Source organism: Cinclus cinclus, chromosome 1 (assembly GCF_963662255.1).
Source record: "Cinclus cinclus chromosome 1, bCinCin1.1, whole genome shotgun sequence".
In the NCBI taxonomy this organism is placed as follows: Eukaryota; Metazoa; Chordata; class Aves; order Passeriformes; family Cinclidae; genus Cinclus; species Cinclus cinclus.
The window spans coordinates 19,341,546-19,354,987 of NC_085046.1; the positions used below are offsets into that span (position 1 = coordinate 19,341,546).

The window sequence follows — 13,442 nt, forward strand, 5'->3', positions numbered from 1 at the left end:
CTATCCAAGTTCTGAAAATGAAACAACAGTTCTAGTCTTTTTTATTTCAGTTACCATAATGAGAAAAGCTCTGGAAAGAATGTAAGAAAGGTTATTTCACTCTTCAAATAATTCATGTGATAGTACTAGGTTCCACTTTCCCTATCATAAAATATTAATAAGCACTGAGTTAATGCATTTGTGGTGTAGGACAATGTTATCTCCAGTGAGAATTTCTGGAGAATGGATTTGGAAAGGAACTGAATCACTGGGACAGATCTGGCTGTCCCAGAAGTGTCACCAGAGGAATAAGGAATCCAGCATCCTTCTGCTGAGGAAGGCATGCTCATGGGAGAGGATTTCACAGCTGGTGAATGCAGCTGAGCACTGCACAATCACAGTGTCCTATTCCAGACACGCTCTACAAATACTGCTGCCTTTCCTATGGAGATACAAAAGCATTTCTGGCTTCCCGAATGGTTCCTAGCTCAATTCCAAGTACATCCCACTCAAATACACTAGGAATATTTGTTTCCTTCACGCTCAAAGGGACACAAGTGACATTTGCTTCCACTAGAAAACTACTTTATTAAGATTTCTACAGTAAAGGTGAAATCTTACAGTGCCACATTATCTTGCAGCATTGTTCAGAACACCTAGAAACAATCCTTTTTCCTATGCAATGATGGCTGCAGTGAGAGATAACAAATGACTTGAGATGAAACTTCCATCATAAAACGTAGTGCTCTTGAAAGCTGCATTTGTAGGCATTGAATTTGACAAGACTATTTTTCCCTGTGAGCTAACTAACAGGTACTGGCTTTGGCTTACAAGTAAATTCATCTTAACTTTTTCTATAATTTCTAAAATGAACTTTAAATGTGTTTAGAAATAGCAAGATCATCAAAACAAATAAGAAATGCTACAGAATTTAGATAAATCAATTTTAAGTAAAAAAGTTTACTAGCACATAGTAAATGTACTTACAGCAATGTATATTAGCAATCATTTTATGAAAAAAGAAGGAAACTATTTCAATTGTAGGCCACCACAGATCACCAATCTAAATGTCTACTTTTTCTCCCAAATAGCAATAACACTAAAAAGCTTATTAATTAAAAATAAAATGTATAAAATAATGTTATACATTAAATAATAAATTATATAGCTAATGATATATTAATCCCTTAATTGATTAAAAATGTTTGTAGCTGCCATTAACAATAATTAAGTATATATATGACTGATACACAGCATCAATTTCCAAGTTGTGCCACAGCCAATGTTGCTATTATTAATGATTTCTTGTTATTACCTGGAGTAGAATTTTCCTTGTTTTGCCTTTTGTTCATGCTGCAGCCTCATGTTTTCTAGCTTGACTGGGCTTGGTATGAATCCTATTTCACAGCCTTCTTTTACCAATCGTCCTATCCACCAGTCATTATTAAATTTCTACAGATTAAAAGAAAAAAGAAAAAAGTAACATACTAAGAAATTACTGTATCGGGGATACCTTTGTTATTAGCTTTAATTTCCAGCTATTCTATTTTTTGTAATACTTCCCTGCAGTTAATCACTGTGCTATGTTATTATGGCAATGAAGAATTGTGGTAATATTCAGAAATACATTAAAATAATTATTCCTTTCAAATTACTAAAATCCACAGTCCTTAGGTAGAAACCTTCCTGCAGAGACTTCATGTTTCTCCCTGGTTTTTATTTCTACCTATTTCACCATCTTTATTTTTTCTTGCTTCACAGTCTTTTCCTCTCATACATGAGAACTCCTTCATGGTCTTCCTTGGTGAACAACAGAAACTTAGGAACGACTCTCACCTACTGCTACAATCTTTACAGCTCTGTAATAACCTATTTTTGTCATTCAATTTTATTCAGTTCTCTATTTAAATTTAAAAATACTACTTCTCAAATTCCCACACTTCTCACTAAAAACTTCAGAAATATAACTGAATTTGTCTGCTTATATATACCCTACTTCAGAGAGCTCATGTGATCTGCATCTCAAACTTACTATGAGAGATCCACAAGGAATGAATATCTTTGGATGACTAAAAAAACCTAACAGGTACACAAGTCCACCAGATAGCCCAATTAACTGAATTTCAGCTCTGTTAAATATGAGATATTGACTACTCTAATTCAACACCTTTATTCATACACACCCCCCCACCATGTGTGGGGGAGGTTGGTTGTTTTCCAGATGTCTATACAGCAGAACTATTTGCTTTTTCTATTCTCATTTATTCACCATTTTGAAGGATAATAGGTCACTCAGGTACACACACAATACTTTTGGTGTTCCATGGGAATAACTACCATCAAATAAGAATTTTGGGTAATTTAGAATACTTATAAAACTTTAAGAGAAGACCTGAATGTGAAGAAAGTAGCTTTCTTGAATCTGAAGCTATTAATGTAGATATTATAGGGCATATTTAATTATATAATAAGTAGCTTCAACAAGTGTACAGTTAGGAATAAAAGATGTAAAATGTGTGGGCTCCCATAAAAAGAAATTAATTTTACCATCATTGGTGGATCACTGATACACAACCTAAATTGCAGTATTATCTTTCACTTTGGCAACTACAGAAATCATGTGATGCTTGAGAGCAACTGTAAGATATTCCAACTAACAAAAAAAATAGAGATAAAATAAATGCACTTTTAAGCTTATAGAACAAGGAGGTCTAAAATATTCATATAATATGATGTCTTTATGAGTAATACCAGCATTTCATAGGCAGATACTCTGGAATAGCAGTTTCTCAAAGCTGTATCAGACTGAAATGTATTATTAAAATTACACCCTTTCATTACAAAAGGCTAACTAAATTTTTAACTTAGTAAAAGGAAGAGACAGACAATTAAAAACCACCAGTAAATTAAAATCTGAACAGTCACTATTTTGTCCTACAGTAAAACAGATTACTACTCAACAATATTGATTTTATTAGATGCAATGGAAATCCTAAATCCATAGGAATTTCTTCTTCATAAATAAATAAATACATGTGGAATACACTTCTGCAAGGTCTCAAGGATAATTCTCTGTCAGTATATGAAGAGTATAACATGCTTTTTAAAGTGAATAATACCACACATAATACTTTATAGTTTTACTTTTTTTAAATCTTGGTAGAGAGGTGTCCAGCTCTCAAGGTGCTGGCTGGGGTGAGTGGTTCTCTGTAATTCACGTGTGTTTGGAGTGCCAAGAGAAACACAAACATTATTTAAACACAGAGCAAAATGATGACCATGCATTAAAGCCTCAGAAGATTCATAAGTTACTATGATGCAGCAATTTCTTCTTGCAGGAAGGAATCTGTCATCCTTATGTGTACTGAGTTTTAATGAATGTAACATAATAATGAGGATAAATTTCCCTCATACTCAATCACTGTAGTACTTTTCATCACTGTCCATGTACATTTTAAACTGAGGTTTTTCATGTTTGAGTCCTCTCAGCAGCACAAATTGGTGTACAGCCCTTGCAGACAAGAAGAGGATAGCACTGGTCCAGTATGGCATCATTATGTAGGCAGAAGCTACTGGAGATTAACATCACTTTGTTTATTTCAAGCAACAAGTTAGAATATATAAACAACACTGCATTTTATAGTCAAATGTGGTTTTTTTCTTTAATCCGCATAAATAATTAAAATTTGGACAATTCAGTTCCTCCAGCATTAACTGTAGGGAGCACCAAAAGTGCTGAAGGAGCAATACCTGGTGGGATACAGAGCCCTGGAGGACAAGCAGGGCATGGCACAGAAGATGCAAGGGAGGACATGGCTGTTCAGGGAAAGGCTGGACCTGGAGCACCCTCTGAAGGAGCTTCAACCCACCCAGACACAACAGCTGCTGCTGAAAGCAGGGCAAGAGTCTAAATCCCAGGTTGATTCCTTGAGGATCCCTTCCCATCTTGCCATTCCAATGGTGCAGCTGGCCTGGTCCCAGGGTCCCTTCCCAGTCCATCTCTGGACTAGCACCAATAGAAAATCACCTCTCCTTGGCTGCTTACAGAGAAAACCAGGTGTTTTAAAAGGCAATCAGCACAGAATACCTATTCCATTCCACCTGGGGTTGAAAGAACATTTTAATCTATTATTCCACCCCTCAGTGCTACACACAGCCACAATGTAAGAACTCAGCTGAGCTAAGCATGCTTTCAAGGGATTTTGGAGATATGGAAAAGTTCAGAAGACTTTTCCTTCCAGATTTTGTCTTACATATATATACATCTAAGACTAAGTTGTGCTGTGAAGAAAAATGCATTAACTTTTGACAGAAAACTGCTAACCTTGTGTGTCTGGTTTATATGGAAACAGGGTAAATACTTGATGTAAAGTCTGAGATTACCACTTCATTTGATGTGTAGATGGAATAGATGACTACACAGAACCATTTGACCTAACCAAACTGAGCCGTATTTTCCAGTGCTTCAAGACTCACTGGGAAGGTTGATGTTTTTTTCTTGCCAGGACTCTGTGCCTGCTCATCTCTTCTTTTGTCACAAGACAGAGCAGAGCAATTCTTTCACACTATCATCAGACAGAAAGCATATTTCCTTCACTGTTTACAGTCTGAATAAAAATAATTCTCTTTTTGTGCCTTTAACATATATGAAAAATTATGATCATTAGCCAAGTCTGTTTCTTGTGTTTCTTTAGTCTCTGCCCACCTGTATTTCTATCTCTGTGTTAGGAACGTTTCGTTCTTTCCCAAAGCACCTGCGCTAGCAGAATCATTGTGCCTCATCAATCATAACTACTGAGGGATTTTTGGATAGTTTAAAATGAGGCAAAGACATAATTTTACATGCTAGGTTGCTCTCAACTTTAAACTAACTTTCTATTTCTTTTCCTATAAATTTCCATATCCAGATGGGCCATTTTGAGACAAACCACAATGGCATATGACCAAAAGCTAGGAAACCTTTTAAAACGAGTCTTTCAAAAGGGAGCACAGGCTACAGAGGAGAGCCTGCATGTGAAAGTAACCAAGTTATTTCTTTGGGAGTGTCCTGCAAGGAGCAGAGAAAGAAAATGACTTTACGTGTTTGAAACTACAAATTTAAATTTGCCAAAACCAAACTACAGGAAAAGAAAAACAATGCAGGAAAATGCAAAGCTCATTTATTGACAGCTGCCATTATCTTGAAAGATCATTCCAGTTCTCCAGCATGTAACTGCTAACCAAATATTGTCTGTGCCAGCGAAGCAGCTTCAGTTAAAAAACAGAAGACCTCTGGATTTTGGGGTTAATTGAGATGCAGTCATACACATAAAAGAGAAGCAACCCTTGGCTGCTGAATCACAACAAGCCCTCACAGTACCAGAATAGAAAAAATACAGAAATATTTAATCTTTGAATAGTCAGACATCGGCATTTAAACCTGTAAATAAGTGATTTTTACTAGAGAAGAAAAGTACTTGCTTTCTGAACTTCATTAATTTGACTGCAAGAAATTTGTGCCATTGCTTCTACAAGAATAGCATTTAAAAGAACATTCAATTCCTTATACACTGTTAGCTTCTTTAACATTTGTAAAGTGCTTTGGCAACGTGAAGTGTTATCAACATTGCAAAATATTAGCACTATTACCCAAGTATTCCCTTAAAGAGTGATTCACTTACTCCTCTGGTTTTACTTACTTCTTTAACATGAAGAAAATCTTTAGCCTCAAATGAGATGGCCATGCCAGGGACTGGAACATCATCTTCATGAGCTGCACTGTACCCAACATTTGTCCGAACTGCAAATGCAACAGGTTTTGACTGCAAAATAAAAGATGAACATTATGAAGATTTCCCTTGCAAACACATACATATGTACAAACATATAGATGGGAGATGATTTCAGTATGGTATGCTCTTAAAATCATAAAAATTACAAACTCCCAACACATCAATTCAAAACATAATGATGACTAGTTTTTACTGACATTAATTATTAATATTAGCACATTTCATAGAATACAGATTATTAGTACAGATGTTGAGGTAAGTCAAATCAGTAATTATTAATCACAGTCCACTTGGCAATTCATATACTATTGTCAGCTTGCAGTTCTGCTGCAAGTTCTGTGTTTGGGGGCTGCCATAAGAGGTAGGTTTTCAAGAACTACAAAACCTAATCTCCAAGGACCATGGGGCTGCAAAAGGCATTGCAAGGGGAGCACGACACTGCACCAGCATTGCTCCTTCCCCACCATTCTCATCTGGGCACTCATGTGCTGGTCACCTCGGGATCATTCTAAGGCTGCTCTAAGTGCAGCCCTCACAGCCTCAGCCCTCAAGAACTATTTGGGAAATTGCAAATTTGGAGAAGAGGTGCTGGCAGTTCCAGTGACCCCTAAGCAAGTCATCTCACTGCACTCTGAGGGCTGAGTAATGTGCCTTGAGATCATCAGCCACAGAGAGATCTGCTGATTCCCTTAATTCTTTCTTATGCTGCTACCTGACATCAGTGAGTTAGAGGACTTTCCCAAGTTTTGTTTTCAAGAAGTAGTTGCCAGAAGAGTCATACAGAAGTCCCATACCTGCACAGCTTCTCCTTACCAGCACCAACAGTGCTGAGCACCTCTTTGCACAGGTATGGTAATAGAAGGTGCCATCCAGCTCAGCCCAGACTACAGCTACCAAGGGCATCTTCTTCTCAAAGGTACAACCCTTTTACAGGAGAACAACATTTCTTCTGCTTTATTCTAGGCTAAACAACAGCTTGAGCTTGCTTTCCCCACAGAGATTATCCCACAGCATCCGTAGGACCCACCACTGCCCTACCCCAGGCTGAACCTTTAGCTCACTTAGTCATAACCAGATAAACTGTTAGAAGAGCATCCTGATATGTTTATATATTCATGGTTACCTTTCTGAAACTGGGCATTTATGAGAACAATCATTATAAACTAAAATTTGGTGACTTCTGCACATCAATTAAAAAATCTTGCAGTGTTGATACAATGGGAATGTCCACATCCTAACAGCTCAAACTTGTATCTTAGTGATCTTCTCTATAATTTTCTCAATGTTACTTCCACTGTTACCCTACATAAAAGATACCAAACTATTACACAACTAGTCATGCCACAAAAAAAGGAGTCACACAGGCACTGGATTCAGTGATATCATGAATCTTCCTCAAAAAGAAAAGACACCATAAATTACTGGGTTTAAATATTAATACAAAACCAAAAAATTTTCCTGAATGTAAAAATTACAGACTGAGTTGATGTTTTCTATGCTATTACTAATTTCAACACTCAAAATACAGACGTGAATAAACATTGAATTGTCAAATCTCCTAAGCAATACTTACCATCAAATAGTAAATAATCAAATAAATCATTCCCTGTTTTTAAAAATTATCATTTTGTAAGGCACAATGACCTGTCACTGTAGAAATATATCTCAGAACAGGAATGGATCTATGAAGGACAATCTGTGCCAAACAGCAACAGGTGGGATAGTATGTTTGCTTATTCATTCTCACATTGCTATATCCTCTAGCAAATATTTAAAAATTGCTCAACCAGTGTGAGTTACTCCTAAAAGTAACAGTGGATGAAAGACTTCAGGTTCACTAAAAACTTAAAAATCTCAGCAGCATTGCAACAGACACCTCCAGGAAGTTAATGCCCTTGACATACTTCTTAGAAGTGATCTAAAATTTCCTGTTTGAAGACAACACCTGACTACCCAAGAAGAAGAAGAATACAATGGGAGCTACTCCAGAACTATCAAAACATGAAAGAAAAGCAGCAGGTGAAAGTTCTCTGCCATTTTCTGCCATAAAAAAAAAAAAGAAATGTAAAAGTCAGAGCAGAAAAACAAAAGCAGAACATTGAGTTACAGATATTCACAGAAATGGTATGTCCCATTTTAGACACCTGTCACACTGGTAGACAGGGAGACTAAATTATCATGGGATTAGACTACAATAATTAATCTAATTGAATATTAAAACCTAATTAATTTATAGAAGTTAATTGTTGGGCTTTACATAAATAAATAATTCTGAAAGTTTCATGGCACTATCAAGTTAAGTACTTTTCCTGAACTACATTGTCTTGAACTAAAAAAGCCCAGTTGTTATGCAATTAGGGTCTTATGTAAAAAAAAAAAAAAAAAAAACCAAAAACTGACACATGCATATGTATGTTTGAAAATGTACCTAGCATTTGCTTGCATATCCTGCAGTTCTAAAATAAGACTGGGTCAAAATAGTTAAGCATTAGCTGTTCATTCTATAAATCACCATGAAAATGGGATGGCAGCTCAGCACTCAGTTAATCCACAGGCCGGAGGACTACAAGGACAGATGTTAAACAGTTTAATATCTCATGTCTCTCCAGAGGAAAAAAGTAGCCTGGAAAAGTTCATTTCTCTTCAAAATGAACACTTCCATCTTGCTTTTCTTTTTTTTCTCCTGTAAAAGTACAACATTCAACTAGCTGAATAAACCCACAAGAACAATCAGACCATTACCATCATCTATACCATGAGGGCAGCAGGGAACACATTCTGGAACGAGGTTCTTCATGAATCAGTTTTAGCTTCTGATACAAACTCAGAATATAAATCAACAAAATCTTATTCAACAGCTGTTTAACCAACTTTGGCTATACACTTTTGGTAATGGACATAAATTAAAGTGTGTCTAGAACAACCTTACTCAGTTTTCTCTTTTTCTCTTTTTCTCTCTAGATCTTATCTCTTCCTTTACAAATTGTGTTTACTTTACACATCTTCATACCAACCCTCATTATTAATTTAATACTATTTACAGTATTATTATACTTTACTGCTCGTATTTCCTTGTGCCATGCTTAACTTGTATTGAATGCAAACATGAGCTTTTGCAGGTTGTATCTATCTCAGTCAATTTGTCAGTTTAAACAAGTTTGTAACTGCTTGGTTGAGTTTTTATTCAAGAAATATTTCACTCAGTAACAGAGCAAAATAATACAATCCATTCTCTAGTAAGGTACTTAAAAGATGACAGGACCTTCATTTTCCTATAACTAATTTCAGATTTTTTATGATGTGCAATAAACCCAGTGGAAGCAGCCCCTGGGGATTCCAGCCAAGAAGGCAAATTTTCTGTCATGGAATTTATTCAAAGAACAGGTCATCTCCCTCAGGGCCACTAATTTTGGAATTATTACTTGACAATCAATGTATCTGTATTCCTCATCCACTACTAGGATGCAGAAAAACTGCTGAAAGCATTCTCCAAACAATTTTCCTCTACACTTGGGCTTGATCCAAGATCTCTGATCCATCTTATTTCTTACTCTGTTACATCATTCCCACAGTAGAGGCACCTCTGTATTTACACCAGTTTAAATGAAATCAGAATGCACCTTTAGGAAGGCAATGTCAGCTAAGACAAGAACTTATTCAGAAAACTATTACAGTTACCATTTTGACAAAAAATGCTTGTGAAACTGGTGTCTGAGTTAAGAGTTCAGAAAATGTGTCTCAAAGCAAGGTCACTCCCTATTCTCTATTTCTACATAAAGCTACTACTCATCCTCCACCCTATCCACCTTTCATACATGCATTCAACCTTTCTTATCCTGGAAGTAAGGAATTATTCTTCTCTTGGGTAATGAATATAACGGGCATCTCTCAAATCACTAACAAGTTTGCACTCAAGAAAATTTTAAAAGTCACACTGTTTCCTTCATCTGAAGAAAGGTGATTACTACTATTGTGCTTTTTCACTGGTAGTCTTAGTGGGGAGCAAACACAACAGATGATGACCTATGTTCAGCACTGTTTTCACAGAGTAGCCCTGTGCACAGTATTTGTGCCATCAACAATATTAATACTCCATGCATAACAAAGATCAATAGCACTGTGATGGCCTAATGACTGCTGTCTTGAAAACATCTCACTTTATTATGCCCTGCTAATGACATAGAGTCAAATATATAAAGCAGAAACAGTTTGAAACCTCTGTTTTACAGAATGACATCATTTTTCATACTATTATAAAGGAATTTACACTGTTATGAAACCTATACTGTCACTAAGTCAATTTGAGAATGCAAATGCAAAAATAATAAAAGAACTTCTCTGTTTTACCTTTTTTACTTTGTACACTAATTTATGCACCATTGCACAAGAAAAAAAAATCAAACCTATCTGAGAACACAAACAATGCAGAGGAAATTTTTGTCGCAAATGCTGATTATTGCTGGATCCTCATGACAAGTAAGAAATTGTCCAGTCTCTAATGATAACATCTGCTCAGCAATCTCAGTGCTAAGGAAGCAATGACAATGAATGTCCCAATAGAAAATCAGAAACCTATACAGCTGCCTATACACTAAAAGCAGTGATCAAAAATATGACTTCCCAGCAAAGATCAGGCTTTCTTTTCTGGCCATTGGTGTGTGTACTGAATAAGGCTGGTAGGAAGCCAAAACCACAGAATAATTGAGGTAGAAAGGAGCATTTGATGTCTCTCAGTCCAACCTCTGCCCAAAAAAGGCTGCTCAGGGCTGCATCCCTGTGAGTCTTAAACACCTCCAAGGACAGAACAACATAACCTCTCTGTGCATCTTGTTCCAGGATCTGACCACTGTGGTTGTGAAAAAAACATACAGGAGCTATGGTTCTCTCATGTATCAATGAGTGAGGAACACAGAAATCCATAATGAAAAACAAATACTTAGTTTCATAGTCCAGTACAAGAAAAATGAAGTGTTATTACAAGTAGAATTGATCAATGACCAGTTTTAATTGTAAGTGGTAGGTATAGAAAGAGGGTTTGTGCTGTATTCAGGACTTCCAACAAAGCGAAGGAGCTGCGAACTGCAGTGTGAGAACAAAACACAGTACAATTGTAGTTGATAAGCAGCAGCCCAAGTACAGTGGTATAATGACATCCAAACTCTTCTAAATTATAATGGCTTTGGATAGCACAGATCCCTTTAGAAGGATCTGGGAGAGAAGTAGTTAAACACAAAATTATTTTATCTGAGTACATTTTCCCATCTGTTTCCAAAATTAGGGCAATGTGGACTATGTCCAGCCAGTACCAGTTCTTGCTCTGCTACTTTACAAAGGATTGGCTCACTGAATTCTTGCTGAGGACATGTCACAACTGCTGGTCTCTGGTGCCTTCTGCAAGAGCAGCCAGCAAGGACTGGTGCCCGTCATGTGAGGCCCCCATGCCATGAGCCACCTGCTTGGACTTGACATGAGTTCTAAGGGCTGCGGCACGGAAACTCAGCTATTAAAGCTTAACTGTAACTTTCCTTAGGATAGAGGCCCATTGGAGAAACTTTCTGAGGAAACCTTTGAATCCTTCCAGTTCCTTGGAATCCCTCCTACAGCAACACCTCCTCTCAATGTTGAAGAGAAGGGAAAATTTAATGCATCCAGCTGGTACAAAAGAGAGTCTGCCAGATCCACTTTTTTCTTAACAATAGGTAGATTTCAGAGAATTATTTTTTTTTGTCCTCTAGTACTCTCAAGAGATACTTTTGTTACTATTTTAGCTCATCTTCACACACAGCTTGAAAGTCATGTTTCTTACTTCCTTTTGCGAAATCGTATTTTAATAGAGTCACCAATGTCGGTTGACATTCAGCTCAGGAGGCAGCAAAGACTGAAATAGCTGTACTGACGCACACCAAGCTTTCTCATATGAGCAGGATCTTTTTTTATTAGAGCATAACGCCAAAACTCGACGGTGGCCATGTGTTGTCTGCATGTAAGTGTGCCAGAAAGGTGGCTCTTCCATACCACCCACTTGGGGAGTAAACAGGAACCGCTGGAAACCGGCACAGCTGAAAAAGTCTGTTTGTGCTTACTGAAAACATGCTTATTCTGGCAGCAAAAGCCAACACATGAAAACTGTCATTTGCAATAAAAATACTGTGCTGGGATTTCAAGTTCTTTTTTTGATGCCACAATGAGGACGTTTTATGCTTATGAGACATCCTAAGCTTATGAGACAGCATTTTAGCAAATCTTAGCTTTTTTGGCTAAACTGAGGTTCACATAGAGAAAAGATTCGCAGTAACATTTTCAGGCTCTTTGCAAATAAAAATTTTCCAGGAAAAGCAAAATTCTGCAACAACACAAGCTAAAGTAAACACTAAATAAATCGGCAATGCAATGGTTAAAAACGTAGACTCTATTACCAAAAATTTCTTTTAAAAATGCTGCATCACTTAAATTGTTTCTTAATTCAGTATTATTCATGTGAGTTTTTTGCTGGTTTCAATATTTAAGTAAATCTGCACTTCATTTTTTCAATTGGTTCAGAAAGTCTCTACAACTGCTAGAGCCAAAGATTAATGTTTGTTAAAATGCTTCACTTTTACATAATATTTTAAGTATGTTTTTATAAGAAACTGTGCTGAAAATTTCTTCCTTTATTCAAAACATACATTTTGTAGCTAGACTGCTCTGTTTCCAGGAGCTATATGGCTATATGTTCCAAGGATGGTATTTCAGAGTCTGAAAAGCCAAATGTTCTATTAGCTCTTAACTCATACACTGAACTAAAACTGAGAAGTTATGTGAGGATATGATAAACACTACAGCTGCCTCAAGGCTCCCACCCCTTTCAAACCATTACATTTTATGGCCATAGCTTATCTTATGCCTTACCTGGGTATCTATTGCTTAGGTAGGTCTTGCATTGAGATACTTCTCATTTTTAAATTAAAATGGCATCTATATTGCAAATCTCCCTGACAGCCTAGATACAGATTACATAAACATAGAGCACATATTCCCAGCCATTCAAAGCTGTGGCAAATGAGTATTTGTTAAACTTAGAAGTTTACCAAAGTTAAATATCCCAGCCTTAGCAAAAGTGAAAATGAGGCTAGCTTTACCTTAGGGGAATGGTGGTGATATCTTTAACTTAGCCCTCACTGTGTATAGTATTATTGTTCAGCCATTAACTTCACAATAATATATTTTCTCCCACCTAAGCACTATACAGTCACAGCATCACAGAAGCATTAAGGCTGGAGAAGATCTCCAAGACCACTGAGGCAAATATTTGACCAAACACTACTTTGTCAACTAAGCCACAGCATTAATTGGTGCCACGTCCAGTCACTTCTTGAACACTTCCAGGAATGGTGACTCCACCACCTCCCTGGGTAGCCCATTCCAATGCCTGAGCACTCTTTCAGTTAAAACAATTCTTCCTGATGTCCAACTTGAACCTCCTCTGCCATTTCCTCTTGTCCTCTCCCTGGTTGCCTGGAAGAAGTGACCAACCTCCTTCCAGGTAGTTGTAGAGAGCAATACATCTTACTTGCATACAGAAGATCTTTCCTCACAAATAAAATCAAGAATGCATGAAACACAAGGAGCTCTCCATAGCATCCAAGAACCTTTTAATGGGTTCATTTTTGCCATCAAATTCTCAGTTCTAAGATGAAAAGCAAGTGATCTCTA

At 36.9% G+C, this 13,442-nt stretch overlaps 1 protein-coding gene across 4 annotated transcripts in view; it reads right to left on the bottom strand.

Moving 5' to 3' along the window:
- CACNB2 (calcium voltage-gated channel auxiliary subunit beta 2) overlaps positions 1 to 13,442 on the bottom strand; it is a 242,210-nt gene that overhangs the window by 33,575 nt on the left and 195,193 nt on the right. For all 4 annotated transcript variants that reach the window (XM_062494478.1, XM_062494461.1, XM_062494486.1 and 1 more), the window contains 2 exons: positions 5,658 to 5,780; positions 1,295 to 1,431 (listed from right to left, as the gene is read on the bottom strand). In XM_062494478.1, coding sequence (XP_062350462.1) covers positions 1,295 to 1,431; positions 5,658 to 5,780 — 260 coding nt within the window. The remainder of the gene's footprint in view (positions 1 to 1,294; positions 1,432 to 5,657; positions 5,781 to 13,442) is intronic.